Here is an 18,990-nt window from a genome sequence, read left to right as displayed (position 1 = left end):
GAATGTGCTTGCCATATCCGTTACATATGGTAAATAGAAGATATTTCTCTTTGTTATCATCATAAGTTTCGCTATGGAAACTATTTTGACGGATACCTATATAGTTTAGTAGGGTACGAGCTAAACCTGGAAGCAATAAAGTATCCTAACGTTACTCGAGTACCCACAGGGACAGTAAATATGACTCGAGTTGAGTCAGTAAATACCTCATCACGTCTAGCAATTTTAAAATATCTCCTATCTCTCAATGAGAGTGGAAAAAATTTCACTTCCCTGAGTATAGAGTTCATGCTGCATATGTCCACAAGGCACATATCATCTTTCATCAGATTGACCCTCGTAGAAATCGATATATAGACATGATGATTCTCAATATGAAAATCACTCAGATATATAGAATACATACAAATGTACTTGTACCGAAGTGCTGATACAATATATTGTGATATACAATATATGAGGACAACAATACTTATGTTCTTATTAGAACATCGTAAATGGACATAAATTATGTTGAGCACTCGGGAGATTGAGAGACTAAACAATGTCTTCAAACGTGTTAGTTGAGTCATATTCAACCACATATTCTCCGTGTCCATAGGATCCCGTCATCACTGGTGATGTCGGGTTGAAGGTTGAAATGATCTTCAAACCTTTTCCCTTGAGTTCATTGTGTCCTAAGAATTGCTGATACAGAATAACCAGATGGTGAGATTTGAATCTAATGCCTTATAATGTATAAGACACCATTTTTCTGTCAGCGGTGTGATCCTGACTAGAGGTGAATCCAGGATTGCACACATTATCCCACGAGACACAAGAGCGATCATGATGTCCATGGCCCAGATAGGGCAGTGGTGGCCATTGAGGGCGAATGCCTCAAAATCTCTAGTCATCGGTTACCAGAGATAATTAATTTACAACAAGTAAATTAAAGACCATCATGGTTAATGTTGTAATGAAATTTGCAAAATTGATATAGTTTCAAGAAGTTGGCTTGAAACCATTAGTGTGAATCTCAAATTGCTAATTATGACACCTTGAAGATAATCTCCAAACTGGAGTAGATCTCGCAGCATTAGAGAGTATAATCTGATGAAATCAGTAGATACTCACTCCTAATGCCTTATGTCACGACTTAGTAAAAATATATGGGAGAGCACTTTGTAAAGCAATCATAATGTCAAATGACAAAATATTGGCTTAAAGAGTAGTGGTGATAATCTGCAAAGCAGTAGATCTACACACTACCTTGTGATCCCAATACATCAATTTGAAGTAATCACTTTGAATTTTGCATCCATATTTGCAAGAAATTGAAATCTCAATTGCAAATAGACGTATTAATCTCGACATGTGGCGAACATGGAAATATATATATCATAGAAATATTCCGGAATACCTCGTACTCAACGAAGAAACAGTTTCTATATACCATATTGGTTCTTTAAAAATCTCTATTGCAAATGGACGTAATTAATCTCAACAGGTGATAAACGTGGAAATGTATTACATCAACTTAAGATCTGGAATACATCTTGGTACTCAATAGAAAAATACTAAATGTAATGAATAATAATGATGTTGCAAACTTGATCCTCAAGCGAAAAACTTGAATTGTATAGATATCAAATTAAATGAGATCTTATATCAAATTGCAAGATAATTCAGCAGAGTGAATTAATATTTTTCGAGAGAAAACTGATCTCGACCGCAATGAGATTTTTTTTGCGAGAAAAAGAAAATTTCTCAATCGCAAATGTTGTGCGAGAAAACTTAATCTCAATCGCAAAACAATGTCATTGTACTAATGGAACATGTTATAGGAATTGCTAAAAAGCAAACACATTGAACATGCCACATACAATAACCATATATTTTCTGAAATGTTAAAACTCAAACAGAAAAATAGGCTATCATGCGTGAGAGAATTGTAGGCAGTCATTTGTGATTATAGGAAACCACAAGGTCTGAAGTGAAAACTGCCGAAGAGATAAGGTTCTCTTTTTTTTCTCGTGCAGTCCCTGATAACCGCTACCGCCGGGAGACGCTCGCACTGTGCGCCGCCGTGCCATGCGCTAGCAGCGCCGCATCGCCAGTATATACGGAACCGCTCTGTCGACGCCGCAGAGGGTACCGCGCTGGAGGGCCAGGCCACGTCGCGCGCGCCTGAGGGCATCGCTATCTGGCCGTCCCATCTCCTTCACGGGAGGGGCCGTGGCCCCGAGCAGCCACGCCGGAGGGCGCCGCTCGTCGGGGAGTTGAAGCCCTACATCCGCGCCATGGTCCACTGCTCCGCGCCTCTCTACAGATCGAGGGTGCAGCGGCGTGTGCCATAAGCCGTGGTCGCGGGCACCGCCATGCGCAGGTTCCGTCGATTGGAGCCGCGCCGATGGGAGCGTCGTCGTGCCTAGCGTTGGAGGGACGAGATGCATCACCAGGCTGGGTGCCGCGCGCCGGAGGGCGCTGCCCCGCAGGGAGCCGCCTCCGACGTCGTGCGCCAAGGCGACGCCGACCGCTGCCGTTGGCAGTGGACTCGAGCACCAGGCATGGGGCCTCGCCCGGGTAAGACTTGCTTGATGGCTTCCTGTTCATGGGAAAGCAATTATTTTGTAGCCAGGAACGAAATTAGTAAAGTAGCAGCTTGTTTATTAGACGAAGACGCTGATGTTTGCGTGGTGCTTGACTCCGATTCAGTTCTTCTTCCCCTTTGGATTTTCCTCGTTCGAGTTGAAAATCACTGGAGTTGCTGGGGGGCGTCGTGGCATGGAGTCGAGGTGGAGGGCCGGTCGCAGGCACTGCCGTTGATGCGGGGCTGCGCGCCGCACCGGGATTGGTCATGGCCGTGGCCGCCCCCGAGTAAGGCGGGCCCCGCGCGTGGGAAGGGCCTCGCCGGGGGTAGCGACGGGATCACGGGACCAAGGGCATCGCTGTGGAGGACTGGCCGAGGCCTGCCGATCTGCGCCAGATGCAAGACGAGGGCCGCGTCGTCTGCCGGGGAGCGTCGCTGCTGCTCTTCGAGACGTCGCCGGCCTCGGTCTTCCCCGTTCTGTGTCGCCCCATGAGGCCGGTAGCCGCTCTGCCGAGAGCGTGCTGATAACGTGTTGAAAAGAAACGAGAGAGAGAGGAAGACAGAGAAGTAAAAGTGAATCGTTGTTCTCATTGATGATGGAATTACACACATATATATAGCCCTTAAAAGGGTGCGTCCGAAGGAACACGAGACAACCGCCTCGATTAGAAAAAGCAGGAATTAATAGGATTAATTAAATCCTAACAGGATCTAGAGAAGTTGGTCGTCATGGTTTGTTTTGGGTCGGGCTGCTTCCCTAGGAGGCAAGTTTTGCCATGTTATTTTCTCTGTTTTGGGCCGGGCATTACTTGTCCCTCTGCTACTGGCACCATGCTCACACCTTCTGCGTTCGTGGCATGCGTTTTGTATCACTTCTTGTTCTCACTCTTAACTTTTTCTATCAATGAAATGATACGCAAAGCTTTGTGTATTCGTGAAAAAATTAAGATATTCCAGCTAGCTTGTGCGACCCACTAAATGGCTTGCCAACTTGCGGTTCCACTTCTATCACAGAAGCAAGATAACCATGACAAGCATGAGCACCTTGCGTGCACATTTCGAGCTACATTACGCAGCTTGTCACGTACCGTTCTCTGCGCTGCCGCTGCCTCGTTGGAGGACCCCCAAGTCGATCTTGCTTGAACGGAAAGGGCAAGGCACGGCACAATTCTCATCTCCACCATCACTGATCAATGATGGTCACCGTAAAAAGGTTTTCCTTTGCTGTGGCAAGGTGGACACATGTCCGAACTGAAAGTCGAATTAACGTGCGTGGCGACCTACTGTCCTGGTAAGTCGGTTGCCCATTTGCTGGCAAAGACTTTCACGGTAAACTTTGGTCTATCGGATGTACTACCGGATGCACGTTACAAATAATGGGCTGTGAACTGTAACATACGGCACCGGTTTTTCTGGAAAGCACTGATCAATGGGGTGAAGGTCGGTACCTGCAGGGATCCTGGACCATGTGAAACGCTAAAACCGTGGAAAGTGATCACGCCTTTTTCAGTTCACCAAACCCTCCCGCATGCGTCTAGTGCCCTACTACCACTGCTCCTCATCAAAATGTGGCAAGCAACCCATGAATCCATGACGTTTTGCCCCAAGAAACAGGCAAAGAGAGCCCCAGCAAGGCAACGGCAGGAGATAGCTTGTCTTCCTTGCCATCGCATGCACTATATAGTACACTCTCTCGGGTCCTAGGCGTTTTGCCTGGCTAAGCGAGCTGCGACTGCGAGGCCAGAGTTATGTACGCAGTTGGCGCGGTGGTCGCCGTTGCGCTCATCGTGCTGACAGCGGCGTGCGCGTCGGCTGCGGCAGGAGACGGGCGGCGGGTGGAGGAGGGAGGAGGCGATGCGGCGCGAGGAGAGGTCACCTACGACGGCAGGGCCCTGGTCGTGGACGGCACGAGGAGGATGCTCTTCTCCGGGGAGATGCACTACACCAGAAGCACGCCCGAGGTAACCACTTCCTTCTGCATTCTGATGCCGTTTCTGCTCCGCGTTTTTGTTTACCTTCTTGATTGAGTTTTAGCAATCCACTTAGCGTAGAATCAATCACCGGTTCTGGTTTGCCCATCGAGCCACCACACCACCCTGTGCTAAACTGCCAATGCGACGCCTACTAATGCCATGCTCGGGCATATGATGTCCTATGGCTATGGGACGGTGTAACCAGTGAAAACACTTGTCCAAACGACGGCGTATACTCCGTAGCGTCTTCCGGCAACTGCCAAGGAAGAGCGGCTACCGGCGGGCGGCGGCTGCCATTGATTGGTGACCACCGCAAAGTGGGAGACTGATGAATGAATATCGGTTGTGGTAAATTCGTGCGGCGGTGCTCTGCTCTGCTCCACCCTCCTTGGTCACCACCTTATTCATTTCCAACACGAATGGCTTGCCACCTACATGCTCCAATGCATCAGCTCCGGGGGTACACGCACCCAGGAGCTGCGTCGCCGTCGCATATACGTAACTGATGCCGCATGCGGTTTCCATAATTCCATCTAGGCCGTTTCGAAAAAATAATCCCATCTAAATGAACTGAACGCGCAGGAAAGCACACGCTGTTTTGTGATTGCTGATGCGCGCCATGCACAGACACGCTGTTGGGTCCTTTTTATTTCATTGTTTTGGCTGATGCATTGGAGCATGTAGAGTTGTAGACGACGACGTCTCTTCGCTGCTCAAAACAGCTTTACTACGGACGCATCCCACCTAAATACGTCAGGTTTCTACAGAGTGGAGTGATTCCACACAGCTTGGTTTCTTCCTCTCCAATCTTGTAGAAGCTGTCGTTCTGAAAATTTGACCATCAATATCTTTATTATTGGAAAAATCGCCAAAAACCATATCTTTATTAAAAAATAATACTTGGATTGGATTCTTGAAAATCATGCAAGATCTTGTCTTGAAAAGTATTTTCTCAGTATATGATTTTATTTCATTTAAAAATAATGCGCCAATGTGACAGAAATTAATTGTCAAGATCACGTTTCGAAGATCATTCTCATGCCCAAAACAACAGATTCGAGAGGACCGAATAAAGCAATTTATATTTCACCTCAATTAATCCTGATCGTGTGGGATTTTCGCAGAAACTATACAGATCATGCATCCATTTCTTTGGAGTAGAATTATGAGCATGCATTAACTCAGTACGAGAGAAATCTATTGAAGAGATTTTACTCGTGCATGGGTATTTCTAGAGCAATTAAGGCTTCATTACCGATTTACTATACTCCAAATAAACAAGCAAAAAGACAAGACAAACTTTACTACCGGGCGTGCATTGCAGCCCATGGCCAGCACACGTTTCCTTTTTCAGCCACCTGCGCAAATACTTGCCAAGCATGCACATGTCGCCTCCATAAATATATATCGTAACCAAGTTGAGGAGAACCCTCAAGGAAACTTAGGAAAATTCGCCAACTATCAGCTAGCGACCGACAACATCGCGAGTCATGGCCCTCGCAATGGTGGTCGCCATGCTGATAGTGTGCGTGTGTACTACCGCGGTGGTGGGAGGCTGGCGGGGAGGGGAGGGAAAGGAGGTCAGGTATGATGGCAGGGCTTTGGTGCTGAATGGCACAAGGAGGGTTTTGTTCTCCGGGGAGATGCACTACACTAGAAGCACCCCTGAGGTAATTGTCCAGCAGGGCTTTGGTCGTTGGGTACATTTTGCAAAAGCTTTCACCCTCCTGATTTGATCATGGTGTAGTTTTTCAATGGTATAACGGGAGTCCAATTGTCTAGTTTCTTTTTACAGTACTTCGGTTGTCTAATTTTTATTTGACCGATATGGAGGTCACGAGGATTGCATAGCGAAACTCTTTTCAGTTTTTTAGGGAAAATCTCTTTTTTGTTTTGTTCAGAGAGGATCAGCTCTCGCCTGGGATCTGTCTCCTATAGAATTTGAACCCCTGGTGGGTTAAAAAAAGAATTTGAACTCCTTTTTTTTTAGAATTGAATTTGAACTCCTGGTGGATTTGCCTCCGTTGCACGCAGGTCAGTAGCCTAAGTACGACGGGCCTAAAGCCCAACTTGGTTCAGAGTTAGGACTTCATTTCATGGGCTCTTGTTCTCGTAGGCTTGCCTTTCTCGGCCCAATATGGCTTACATGGCCCAGCATAAAAACCACGAGGATCTTTGCCCATTGTCGGCCCTCACACACACACACACACAAAAAAAAAAAAACCTTTGCCCGCCTTCCTGCCCCGCGCACGTCATCAGGAGTTCAGGACGATGGCACTTTTCTGAAAGAAGCTACTCTCGGTTAAAAATGGACCAATATTTTGGCAGCTAGAGAATCAAGATAGAGATACCCACAATTACCAAGTACCACATTCCATCCAACTATGACATACTGCAATATTTGTTTTACCTACCCCGGCTGTCATTTATCTACCTCTGACACCCTCAACAAAACACTACTCGCTTTATACAAGTATAATTCCCCTTGATAAAACAATATCAAACTTGCACAGCTAAAAGGCCACTGGTAAAAATTTGAGGCATACGTCATAGTCCAGGGGTACTAGGCAATAAATGGACCGCACAATTGCGCAAGTAGAGGGGAGGGAGGCAACTCTTCAAAGTAACTGTCAAGTAGAAAAAATGTCGATCCTCTTCTAGACATAAGACAAGGGTCAAATATTAGGCAACGTTTGAACTGAACTTCTATACTGCTTCCTAGCTTGGTGCAATTCTCTAATGAGCTACTTCTTCTGATTCATCACCAAATCAGTTTGTGCGTATTTCAATTGACAGATGTGGCCAAAACTCATAGCGAGCGCCAGGAAGGGTGGCCTCGATGTCATACAAACATATGTCTTTTGGAATGTTCACGAGCCTGTCCAGGGCCAGGTAGGTGTCTTTTCAATTCAAAATATGCATAGATTGTCTGTCAAAGGGAAACATATTTAGTAAATGAGTCGTTTATTACTGATATATGTTTCACTTATATCATCGCACCAGTATAACTTTGAGGGAAGATACGATCTCGTGAAGTTCATCAGAGAAATTCAAGCTCAAGGGCTCTATGTAAGCCTCAGGATTGGACCCTTTATAGAGGCAGAATGGAAATACGGGTATGGATACATATTTTATATCTATATCTTTACTACTAATAGAGATACGGGTTAAGCTGGGATACCTTCATCTGAACTGTCCGCAGATGTTTATTCAATTTTATAAATCTGAATCCAATGGCTGTTTGCAGAACTGACTCACTCCTAATCACTTCTATGTTAACTGCCCCTTTATTACTCCAAGTTTCAGTATCGTTGCCTCATAGTTGCAAAAAAGATGCTTAATATTCCCTCTGTAAACTAATATAAGAGCGTTTAGATCACTAAAATAGTAATCTAAACACTCTTACATTAGTTTACGGAGGGAGTACCTTTTTCTGTGAAGAGAAAAATGTGCATTGCATGCATGCAGTTGCTACCATAGATGAGCATCTTCCCTTTTGAAATGTTGTACGGAATACAACTCTACGACTAAACTGTTTCATACAAGTGCACATACCTAAGTGGATAAAAAGTACTCCCTCCGTCCTAAAATGTAGGACGTTTTTTGACACTACACTAGTGTTAAAAAAGATCTTACATTATGGGACGGAGGAAGTAGTACCTGAACAAATGCTGGGTATCTTGTGTTCATGCAGAGGGTTTCCATTTTGGCTACATGATGTTCCAAACATCACCTTCCGAACAGACAATGAACCCTTCAAGGTAAATAATCTTTCAGATGGCATTCTAAGAATCTGTAACATGAAAAACTCTGAACTGTGACTGGTGATTTCAGAGTTTTCGTTTTGCAGAATCCTACAGAAACACTACTAACATGATTTCAGTCTGGTTATCTTTAACATGGTAAATTATATGTTTTTGTCCACGCAGCAACATATGCAACGATTTGTCACACAGATAGTAAACATGATGAAAAAGGAAGGGCTGTATTACCCACAAGGAGGCCCAATCATCATTTCCCAGGTTAGGAAAATTAACTTGAATTAGTGGTTGTGTTAAGTTCTTCATTATGTAACTAAATAAGTTGAAACACAGATTGAGAATGAGTACCAGATGGTTGAGCCTGCATTTGGCTCAGGTGGCCCGCGTTATGTCCGTTGGGCAGCTGAAATGGCTGTAGGTCTCCAGACAGGTGTTCCATGGATGATGTGCAAGCAAAACGATGCCCCAGACCCAATTGTCAGTTTCCATTATTACATTGTTTCACCTGATTGCACCTCATTAGCCAATAATTCCTATCAGTTTGACAGTAAGTTCATGACTAGATTAATACCTGCAACGGGCTCATCTGTGGAGAAACATTTGTAGGACCAAACTCACCTAGCAAGCCTGCATTGTGGACAGAAAATTGGACAACTCGGTATGTTGCAATCTCACAGCTCACTTGGTTTTGGACCTTCTCATTCTGATGGAAAGAAAAGTCTGATGGTCAATTCTTAATGTGTTCAGCTACCCTATATATGGTAATGATACAAAGTTGAGATCTACAGAAGATATTGCCTTTGCAGTTGCACTTTTCATAGCAAGAAAGAAAGGAAGCTTTGTGAGCTACTACATGGTACAGACTTCGTAAAAACACTTCAAAAGTTTCCCAGCATAATCAATTCTAAATTCTCTCTTGTTGGTTATGACACAGTACCATGGAGGAACAAACTTTGGTAGGTTTGCCTCTTCATATGTAACAACAAGTTACTATGATGGAGCTCCTCTAGATGAATACGGTAAATACTTCAACGAGAGTAAAGGCATAGTAGAAGGATTTAAATATAACAGTAACTAACAGACTTAGTTTTGCTGTATCCAGGTCTAATATGGCGACCTACATGGGGCCATCTCAGGGAACTGCATGCTGCAGTAAATCTATCTTCAGAACCATTACTGTTCGGAACATACTCCAATTTTTCATTAGGTCAAGAACAAGAGGTAAAATAACACAGCACAAAACAATATCAGTTTATTCAATATATTCTAGCAACATAAGCATGATTTATGACGTACTCCAGGCACATATCTTCGAAACAGAATTGAAGTGTGTGGCTTTCTTGGTCAACTTTGATAAGCATCAGTCACCAACAGTAGTATTCCGTAATATACCTTTCCAACTGGCACCCAAATCCATCAGTATTCTATCAGAGTGCAGGACAGTGGTATTTGAAACAGCCAAGGTATGTGACCTATTGACATATATTCCTTCAGGACCCAGCCGTTTTCATCACAGGCAAATGCCATAACCTCTTGTTATGATATTTCACTATTAATTTCTATCACAGGTAAATGCTCAGTATGGGTCAAGAACAGCCAAAGCAGTAGAGTCTACTAACGATATTCATAGATGGAAGGCATTTAAAGAACCAATTCCTGAAGATATAAGCAAGGCTGCATACACTGGAAACCAACTCTTTGAACATCTCTCAATGACTAAAGATGAGACAGATTATCTCTGGTACATTGTCAGGTAAGAAAATTTCCTCAAAGGTGTTTTTGTTCATCATTTGTATTTACTTATTTAATTATTTTAAATCACCATGCTAACTGTATTTCTTAAATGCAGCTACGAATATAGACCAAGCGATGATGGCCAGCTTGTGCTTCTTAATGTTGAGTCACGAGCACATGTATTGCATGCCTTTGTCAACACTGAATACGTAGGTCAGTATCCTAGTAGATAAATTATGATTTTATCAAGCTTCATATATAATTTTGTGGAAAGCAACAACAAATGTACAATATTCATCATATACACTGTTCAGATTATGCTATCTTCTAAATCAATCTACAACTGATGAGTTATGTTATTGCTAATCGCACTTCACTCATGTCTATCAGGGAGTGTGCATGGGAGTCATGATGGACCTGGCAACATAATTCTCAACACGAATATTTCTCTAAAGGAGGGGCAGAACACAATATCATTGCTAAGTGTAATGGTTGGATCACCGGTATAGTTCCTATGAGCTGCCCCGGTAATATAAATTTTTTTATAAATAAAAGAAAGTAATAGAGGGGAACCACGATTTCCTAAAAATGGGTCCTTTTATCACAATATGGTCCCGAACTGCCAATGTACCAGAAATATGCTTATTCTCTTGGTTGCGTAAAAGGAGCAAATGTGTTAAGCGTAGTTATACTGGAGCTTGAGTACAACAAATTTCAAGCATACATAGTTCTAGAAGTGTATCAACTAGCCATTTTATCATAATTGCACTCTTTTAATTGGAAGGACTCTGGTGCTCACATGGAAAGAAGAAGCTTTGGAATTCGCAAAGTGAGCATACAGCAAGGACAACAACCACTATATCTCCTCAACAACGAACTATGGGGGTACCAGGTAATTCCAAGTCAACTAATTGCTAATTTGGAACATGAGATAGAGATGAATATACAACTCTCGAATTTGATCTGACAGACTAATCGCAGGTTGGCTTATATGGAGAAGGGAAAAGAATCTACACGCAAGAAGAAGCAAGCAGTGTTGAATGGACAGAGATCAACAATTTGACATATCATCCACTTACTTGGTACAAGGTAGATAAAACCAACTAGCTCATCATCTTGTGCTAAATGCCCACTCTTTACAACAGTATACTATACATTGCACCATTTGTTGTGTGACCCAGACAACATTCGCCGCACCAGTGGGCAACGATGTGGTGGCACTGAACCTCACTAGTATGGGCAAGGGAGAAGTATGGGTCAACGGGGAGAGCATTGGACGGTACTGGGTCTCCTTTAAGGCCCCAAGTGGACAGCCCTCTCAATCCCTGTAAGCCTAGCTAGCTCCAACTCTCAGCCTCCTTTCTCAAACTCTCATCTCCCCTGTGACCAACCATACACGACTGACATTGCATTTCTGAACTATGAAGGTATCACATTCCACAGCACTTCCTGAAACCTATAGACAACCTCCTTGTTCTTGTTGAGGAAATCGGAGGCAATCCGCTGGAGATAACGTTGAACACAGTGTCCATCACAACAGTGTGTGGCAATGTGAATGAGCTTTCGTCGCCGGCTCTCCATACGCAAGGAAAGGGTCCGGAAGTACATTTACGGTGCCAAAGGGGAAAACACATCTCAGCAATTGAGTTTGCGAGTTATGGGAATCCTGCAGGCGACTGCACAACATTTTCAACTGGAAGTTGCCATGCCACGCTGTCTGAATCCGTTGTAAAACAGGTAATATCTATAACCAATATGATGAACTAATGTTACAATCTGCTCCCTTATTAACAACATCCAACTATTTATTCTGTTCTTTCAGGCTTGCATAGGTAAAAGGGGTTGCTCTATTCCGGTATCTCCTGCCAGGTTTGGTGGTGATCCGTGCCCTGGGATCCAAAAATCCCTTCTAGTTGTTGCGAATTGCAGATGATACCATACATACACACATTAAAGGAAGTAAGGTTAATGGCCGCTAAATCAGCAGAAAGCAAGAATTGGACAGATTGAGGGTAGGTTATACAGATCCATTGCTTTAATCCAAACAATCCGATAGATGTATATGTAATTCACCCCAAACCAACAGATACATTATTTTTTTTCGCGAATACGCAAAAGGCTTGCGTATCATTGCATTGATAGGTAGAGAGAGATCATACAAGGTTTCTCAAGGATTACAAGGGGAGAGGCTAGCCAACATGTACACAGGGATGGCATGGTAGGATAGCCCAGGACGCAAGCAGAGGTGGTGCGACGGCCACCATCGCTAGCCGAATTCTATGTCTCCGGGATGATCTGCGCCAAGTGCGTGGCGCCCGCACGTGCCCATAGCCTTGCCTCATCTCTGATCTCGTTGACGGCGCGGCAAACTGAGCGTCGATCGCCGTCGAAGGTGCAGCCGTTGCGGTGCTTCCAGAGCCACCAGGCAGTGAGGATGGAGATGGAGGCGAGCCCGCGTCGAAGACAGCACGGAGAGTCGGCGATGGCAGCGGCGAGCCAATCGGCAAACTCGTCGTCGTGGCTCGGGTTCGTGGCTGTGGATCGACACCAGGAGAGTACCTCGTGCCAAACCTAGCGGGAGAAGGAGCAGCCTGCGAGCAAGTGTTGCATGGTCTCGGGCTCTTGATCACAGAGCAGGCATTGGGGCTCGTGAGGCAGGCCATGGCGCGCGAGGCGATCAGCCGTCCAGCAGCGGCCTAGCAGGGCAAGCCACATGAATAGCTTGATGCGAAGTGGACCCCAGGTACGCCAGGTGAGACGCCAGTGCGGGTCTTGAATGGATCCAGAGAACATGGCTTGGTAGCAGGAACTCGCGGAGTAGGAGCCAGAGCTAGTCCAGCGCCAGGAGAGCCTGTCTGGCTCGTCGGAGAGCGTCACAAGGCGCAGGCGACGCCAGAGGGTGATGTACTGTGTGGCCATCTCGATGCCCAGCGCCCCATGGATGTCCGCGATCCAGGCGCGCTCGTGCAACCCATCACGCACGGAAAGAGACTTGCGGCGCCGCTTGGAGACCTTGGCTGGACCAATGGCGCGATGTCGGAGATGCACCGGCCATCGAGCCAGTGATCCTCCCAGAACTTGCAGCTGCGCCCATCGCCAATGTGCCAGCAAGTGGAGGCCCGGAAGATAGCGTGAACCTCGGAGGAGTGGGGGATGTGTAGGTGCTGCCATGGGCGCGATGGGTCCGTCTTCTGTAGCCATAGCCATCGGGTGCACAGAGCGACGCCCGCAAGGTGGAAGTCCGGCAGGCCAAGGCCGCCCAGGGCGACGGGACGGCAGACGCGGCGCCAGTTGACGAGGCAGTGGCCACTGCTAGCATCTTTGCGTCCGTGCCAAAGGAAGCAGCGGAGGAGGCGGTTGATCTGCTTGAGGACAGTCGGGTTGATGGCCAAGGCGAGCAGCGTGTGCACCGGCATTGCCGCGAGCACGTGGCGACAGAGCGCCAGGCGGTCACCACGCGACATCATAGATGCCCACCAGGGGGAGAGCCTACGCTCGAGCTTGATGATGATTGGTTGCAGCGCAGCGGTGCTGACCTTGCGGATGGAGAGCGGGAGGCCGAGGTATGTAGTGGGGAACTCTTTGATGGGGCATGCGAAGTGGGATGCGATGGCGAGACGTTCCTCAGGCGTGCACCGAATCGGGGAGGCCGCACACTTTTTGAAGTTGGTGTACATCCCAGACACATTGCCGAAGAGGGTGAGCAGCCGGCGGACGGCCGAGAGGTCCTACTTGTCAGGCCGGCAGAAGACGACCACGTCGTCGGCATAGAGCGAGATGCTTGAGGCCATGTGGCGCGAGGTAAGGCGTTGAAGCACGCCGCCGGCGACGGCGCGGCCGAGCAGGTTGTTGAGGGTGTCGATCACCAAGACGAATAGCATGGGGGAGAGGGGGTCCCCCTGCCGGAAACCACACATGTGGAGGATTGGCGGCCCTGGGGTGCCTTTGATGAGGATGCGCGTGCTCGCCGTGCCGAGGAGGATGCAAACCCATTCGCGCCATCGCCGACCGAAGCCAAGGTGGCGGAGGGTGTCCAGCAGGAAGGCCCAGGAGACCGAGTCGAACGCGCGGGCAATGTCGAGCTTGAGCATGACGCGCGGCTGTTTGAGGTTGTGGAGTTGGCGCGCTGTTTGCTGGACGAGCAGGAAATTATCATGAATGCATCTGCCCGCGATGAACGCGCTTTGGTTGGCGGAGACCATGTTGCCGAGCCTGGGTGCAAGACGAAGAGAGAGCACTTTGGCGAAGAGCTTGGCGAACAGGTGGATCAGGCTTATGGGATGGAAATTCGCGAGCGTGGTGGCGTCCGGTTTCTTCGGCAGCAAGGTGATAAGCGCCTCATTGAGCCGCTGGAAGCCACGACCGTTGAGGTTGTAGAGCTTGTTGAACGCATCGATGAAGTCCGCCTTGATCGTGGGCCAAGACGCGCAAAGGAACTCCGAGGTGAACCCGTCCGGTCCCGGCGCTCTCCCCATGGGCATGCACTTGATGGCCTCCCAAATTTCGTGCTCAGAGAACGGGGCGTCAAGTTGTTGCAAGTCGAACGTGCGTGGGTCGAGGCTGTCCAGGTCGATGGAGAAGAGCCTCTCCCGGGCGGAGCCGAGGATGTCAGAAAAGTGTGCGTGCGCGGCCTCCGTGATGGCAGCCTGCCTGGAGATGGTGGCGTCGCCCACCTTGAGCTCCAGGATCGTGTTCTTCTTGGAGCGCTGCGCTGCGTGGAGACGGAAGAAGGCCGGGTTTGTGTCGCCGCCTTTGAGGTAGTTGGACCGCGCGCGTTGCCTGGCGATGGATCGATCGAGCGATGCGAGGCCGATGTAGGACGCCTTGAGTTGGCAGCGAAGCCACGTCTCGGCCGCCGAGAGCTGCCGGAAGTCTTGTGCTGCGTCGAACCGGGCGATGAGCTCACGGGCGACGGTGAGCTGGAGGGAAATGTTGCCGACAGTCTTGGCGCTCCAACACTGGAGGCACTTGGCGGTGGCCCGCAAGCGAGCATAGATGCGGCGAAAAGGATCCGGCTCGTCAGTAGCGGAGGCCCACGCCTCGGCGACGGCATCATGGTAGCCCTGAAGCTTAGGCCAGAACCTCTCAAAGTGGAACCGTCTGTGTCCGGCAGAGCGCGGCAAAGAATCGAGGATGAGGGGTGCGTGATCGCTCGCCGCGGGGGATAGGCAACGCAACATACAGTTTGGGTGGTTGACCTCCCAACCCGCAGTGCAAAGGACCCTATCGATGCGCTCGAGCGTCGGGGCATCACGCTCGTTTGACCATGTGTATCTCTGGCCGTGGAGATAGATGTCACGGAGCTCCTCGTCAGCGATGAAGCGCCGGAAGCGTCGCATGGAAGCACGGTGTAGATTTTTGTTCTTGTCGTCAGGGGATATGATCATGTTGAAGTCGCCCCCTAAGAGCCACGAGCCATTGGAAGTGGAGCGCATGTCATGAAGATCGGCGAGGAACTCGATTTTGGCGGCCTCGTCGTTGGGTCCATAGACGCCAGTGATCCACCAGTGCGGGCTACCATCTAGAGGGGAGACGAGAGTGTTGATGAAATGCGTGCCAATCGTGGGATGCGAGATGGACATGAGGTCGTCCTGCCATGCGAGGAGGATGCCGCCTCGGGTTTCTGTGGACGGGAGAAAGTGGAAGCTGCGGAAGGCCTGCCCACAAGCTTCGGTGACAATGGACGACGAGACGGTAGAAAGCTTCGTTTCTTGCAAGCATACAATTGAGGGGGTGGCCGAGGAAATAACGGAGTGCATGACCGAACGTTTAGCAGGGCCTTCATTTCGGAATCGAAGCCGCGATCGGCCTTGGCGATGCGTGTTGGGGAACGTTGCAGAAAACAAAAATTTTCCTACGGTTTCACCAAGATCCATCTAAAAGTTCATCTAGCAACGAGTGATCGGATTGCATCTACATACCTTTGTAGATCACGCGCGGAAGCGTTCAAAGAACGGGGATGAGGAAGTCGTACTCGACGTGATCCAAATCACCGGAGATCCTAGCGCCGAACAGACGACACCTCCGCGTTCAACACACGTACGGTCAGCGCGACATCTCCTCCTTCTTGATCCAGCAAGGGGGAAGGAGAGGTTGATGAAGATCCAGCAGCACGACGGCGTGGTGGTGGATGCAGGGGTCACCGCAGCAGGGCTTCGCTGTTCTACTACGAGAGGGAGAGGTGTTGCAGGGGAGAGGGAGGCGCCAAGACTCAAAGGTGTGGCTGCCCCCTCCCTCCCCCTTTATATAGGCCCCCTAGGGGGTGCACCGGCCCTAGGAGATGGGATCTCCTAGGGGGGGGGGCGGCCAAGGGGTGGAATGCCCCCCAAGCCAGGTGGGGCGCCCCCCCACCCTAGGGTTCCCAACCCTAGGCGCATGGGGTGGGCCAAGGGGGGCGCACCAGCCCACTATGGGCTGGTTCCCCTCCCCACTTTGGCCCATGGGGCCCTCTGGGATGGGTGGCCCCACCCGATGGACCCCCGGGACCCTTCCAGTGGTCCCGGTACAATACCGGTGACCCCCGAAACTCTCCCGATGGCCGAAACTTCACTTCCTATATATAATTCTTCACCTCCGGACCATTTCGGAACTCCTCGTGACGTCTAGGATCTCATCTGGGACTCCGAACAACTTTTGGGTTACTGCATATTCATATCTCTACAACCCTAGCGTCACCGAACCTTAAGTGTGTAGACCCTACGGGTTCGGGAGACATGTAGACATGACCGAGATGGCTCTCCGGTCAATAACCAACAGCGGGATCTGGATACCCATGTTGGCTCCCACATGCTCCTCGATGATCTCATCGGATGAACCACGATGTCGAGGATTCAAGCAACCCCGTATACAATTCCCTTTGTCAATCGGTACGTTACTTGCCCGAGATTCGATCGTCGGTATCCCAATACCTCGTTCAATCTCGTTATCGGCAAGTCACTTTACTCGTACCATAATGCATGATCCCGTGACGAGACACTTGGTCACTTTGAGCTCATTGTGATGATGCATTACCGAGTGGGCCCAGAGATACCTCTCCGTCATACGGAGTGACAAATCCCAGTCTTGATCCGTGTCAACCCAACAGACACTTTCGAGATACCCGTAGTATACCTTTATAGTCACCCAGTTACGTTGTGACGTTTGGTACACCCAAAGCACTCCTACGGTATCCGGGAGTTACACGATCTCATGGTCTAAGGAAAAGATACTTGACATTGGAAAAACTCTAGCAAACGAACTATACGATCTTGTGCTATGTTTAGGATTGGGTCTTGTCCATCACATCATTCTCCTAATGATGTGATCTCGTTATCAATGACATCCAATGTCCATAGTCAGGAAACCATGACTATCTGTTGATCAACGAGCTAGTCAACTAGAGGCTTACTAGGGACATGTTGGTGTCTATGTATTCACACATGTATTACGATTTCCGGATAACACAATTATAGCATGAATAAAAGACAATTATCATGAACAAGGAAATATAATAATAATCCTTTTATTATTGCCTCTAGGGCATATTTCGAACAGTCTCCCACTTGCACTAGAGTCAATAATCTAGTTACATTGTGATGAATCGAACATCCATGGAATTCTGGTGTTGATCATGTTTTGCTCTAGGGAGAGGTTTAGTCAACGGATCTGCTACATTCAGGTCCGTATGTACTTTACAAATCTCTATGTCTCCATTTTGAACACTTTCACGAATGGAGTTGAAGCGACGCTTGATATGCCTGGTCTTCCTGTGAAACCTGGGCTCCTTGGCAAGGGCAATAGCTCCAGTGTTGTCACAGAAGAGAGTCATCGGGCCCGACGCATTGGGTATGACTCCTAGGTCGGTAATGAACTCCTTCACCCAGACTGCTTCGTGTGCTGCCTCCGAGGCTGCCATGTACTCCGCTTCACATGTAGATCCCGCCATAACGCTTTGCTTGCAACTGCACCAGCTTACTGCCCCACCATTCAAAATATACACGTATCCGGTTTGTGACTTAGAGTCATCCAGATCTGTGTCGAAGCTAGCGTCGATGTAACCCTTTACGACGAGCTCTTCGTCACCTCCATAAACGAGAAACATTTCCTTAGTACTTTTCAGGTACTTCAGGATATTCTTGACCGCTCTCCAGTGTTCCTTGCCGGGATTACTTTGGTACCTACCTACCAAACTTACGGCAAGGTTTACATCAGGTCTAGTACACAACATGTCATACATAATAGAACCTATGGCTGAGGCATAGGGAATGACACTCATCTCTTCTATATCTTCTGCCGTGGTCGGACATTGAGCTGAGCTCAATTTCACACCTTGCAACACAGGCAAGAACCCCTTCTTAGACTGATCCATATTGAACTTCTTCAATATCTTATCAAGGTATGTGCTTTGTGAAAGACCTATGAGGCGTCTTGATCTATCTCTATAGATCTTGATGCCTAATATATAAGCAGCTTCTCCAAGGTCCTTCATTGAAAAACTCTTATTCAAGTAGGCCTTAATGCTGTCCAAAAGCTCTATATCATTTCCCATCAAAAGTATATCATCTACATATAATATAAGAAATGCTACAGAGCTCCCACTCACTTTCTTGTAAACGCAAGCTTCTCCATAAGTCTGCATAAACCCAAACGCTTTGATCATCTCATCAAAGCGAATGTTCCAACTCCGAGATGCTTGCACCAGCCCATAAATCGAGCGTTGGAGCTTGCACACCTTGTCAGCATTCTTAGGATCGACAAAACCTTCCGGCTGCATCATATACAGTTCTTCCTTAAGATAACCGTTAAGGAATGCCGTTTTGACGTCCATTTGCCATATCTCATAATCATAGTATGCGGCAATTGCTAACATGATTCAGACGGACTTCAGCTTTGCCAGGGGAGAGAATGTCTCATCGTAGTCAACCCCTTGAACTTGTCGATAACCCTTAGCGACAAGCCTAGCTTTATAGAT

General features: G+C 47.8%; 1 protein-coding gene and 1 long non-coding RNA gene across 2 annotated transcripts; both read left to right on the top strand.

The window, feature by feature from the left end:
• The first annotated feature begins 1,974 nt into the window (after positions 1-1,974).
• Positions 1,975-3,444, top strand: LOC123056908 (uncharacterized). The gene is made up of 2 exons (XR_006426784.1): positions 1,975-2,565; positions 2,698-3,444. It is a non-coding gene; the product is annotated as an uncharacterized lncRNA (long non-coding RNA).
• Positions 3,445-4,266: 822 nt separating this feature from the next.
• On the top strand, positions 4,267-12,196 carry LOC123056900 (beta-galactosidase 7). The gene is made up of 19 exons (XM_044480129.1): positions 4,267-4,533; positions 7,342-7,437; positions 7,549-7,661; positions 8,240-8,306; positions 8,475-8,567; positions 8,640-8,783; positions 8,870-8,964; positions 9,054-9,162; positions 9,241-9,325; positions 9,409-9,527; positions 9,608-9,769; positions 9,875-10,059; positions 10,156-10,253; positions 10,431-10,543; positions 10,825-10,932; positions 11,022-11,129; positions 11,222-11,367; positions 11,468-11,777; positions 11,863-12,196. Exons 1-19 carry the CDS (start codon positions 4,321-4,323, stop codon positions 11,971-11,973), a joined length of 2,475 nt encoding a protein of 824 aa, XP_044336064.1. The 5' UTR covers positions 4,267-4,320; the 3' UTR covers positions 11,974-12,196.
• Positions 12,197-18,990: the final 6,794 nt, after the last annotated feature.

The sequence above is a fragment of the Triticum aestivum genome, chromosome 1A, assembly GCF_018294505.1.
Source record: "Triticum aestivum cultivar Chinese Spring chromosome 1A, IWGSC CS RefSeq v2.1, whole genome shotgun sequence".
Lineage (NCBI taxonomy): Eukaryota > Viridiplantae > Streptophyta > Magnoliopsida > Poales > Poaceae > Triticum > Triticum aestivum.
The sequence above is the reverse complement of the archived record's forward strand: the minus strand, read 5'-3'. Positions and strand labels throughout refer to the sequence as shown.

Coding starts and splice junctions, on each gene's coding strand:
- LOC123056900 (XM_044480129.1), top strand. CDS start 4,321: ATGTACGCAGTTGGCGCGGTGGTCGCCGTTGCGCTCATCGTGCTGACA. Junction 8,307..8,474: donor CAGACAATGAACCCTTCAAG/GTAAATAATCTT, acceptor TTGTCCACGCAG/CAACATATGCAACGATTTGT. Junction 9,326..9,408: donor AGCTCCTCTAGATGAATACG/GTAAATACTTCA, acceptor TGCTGTATCCAG/GTCTAATATGGCGACCTACA.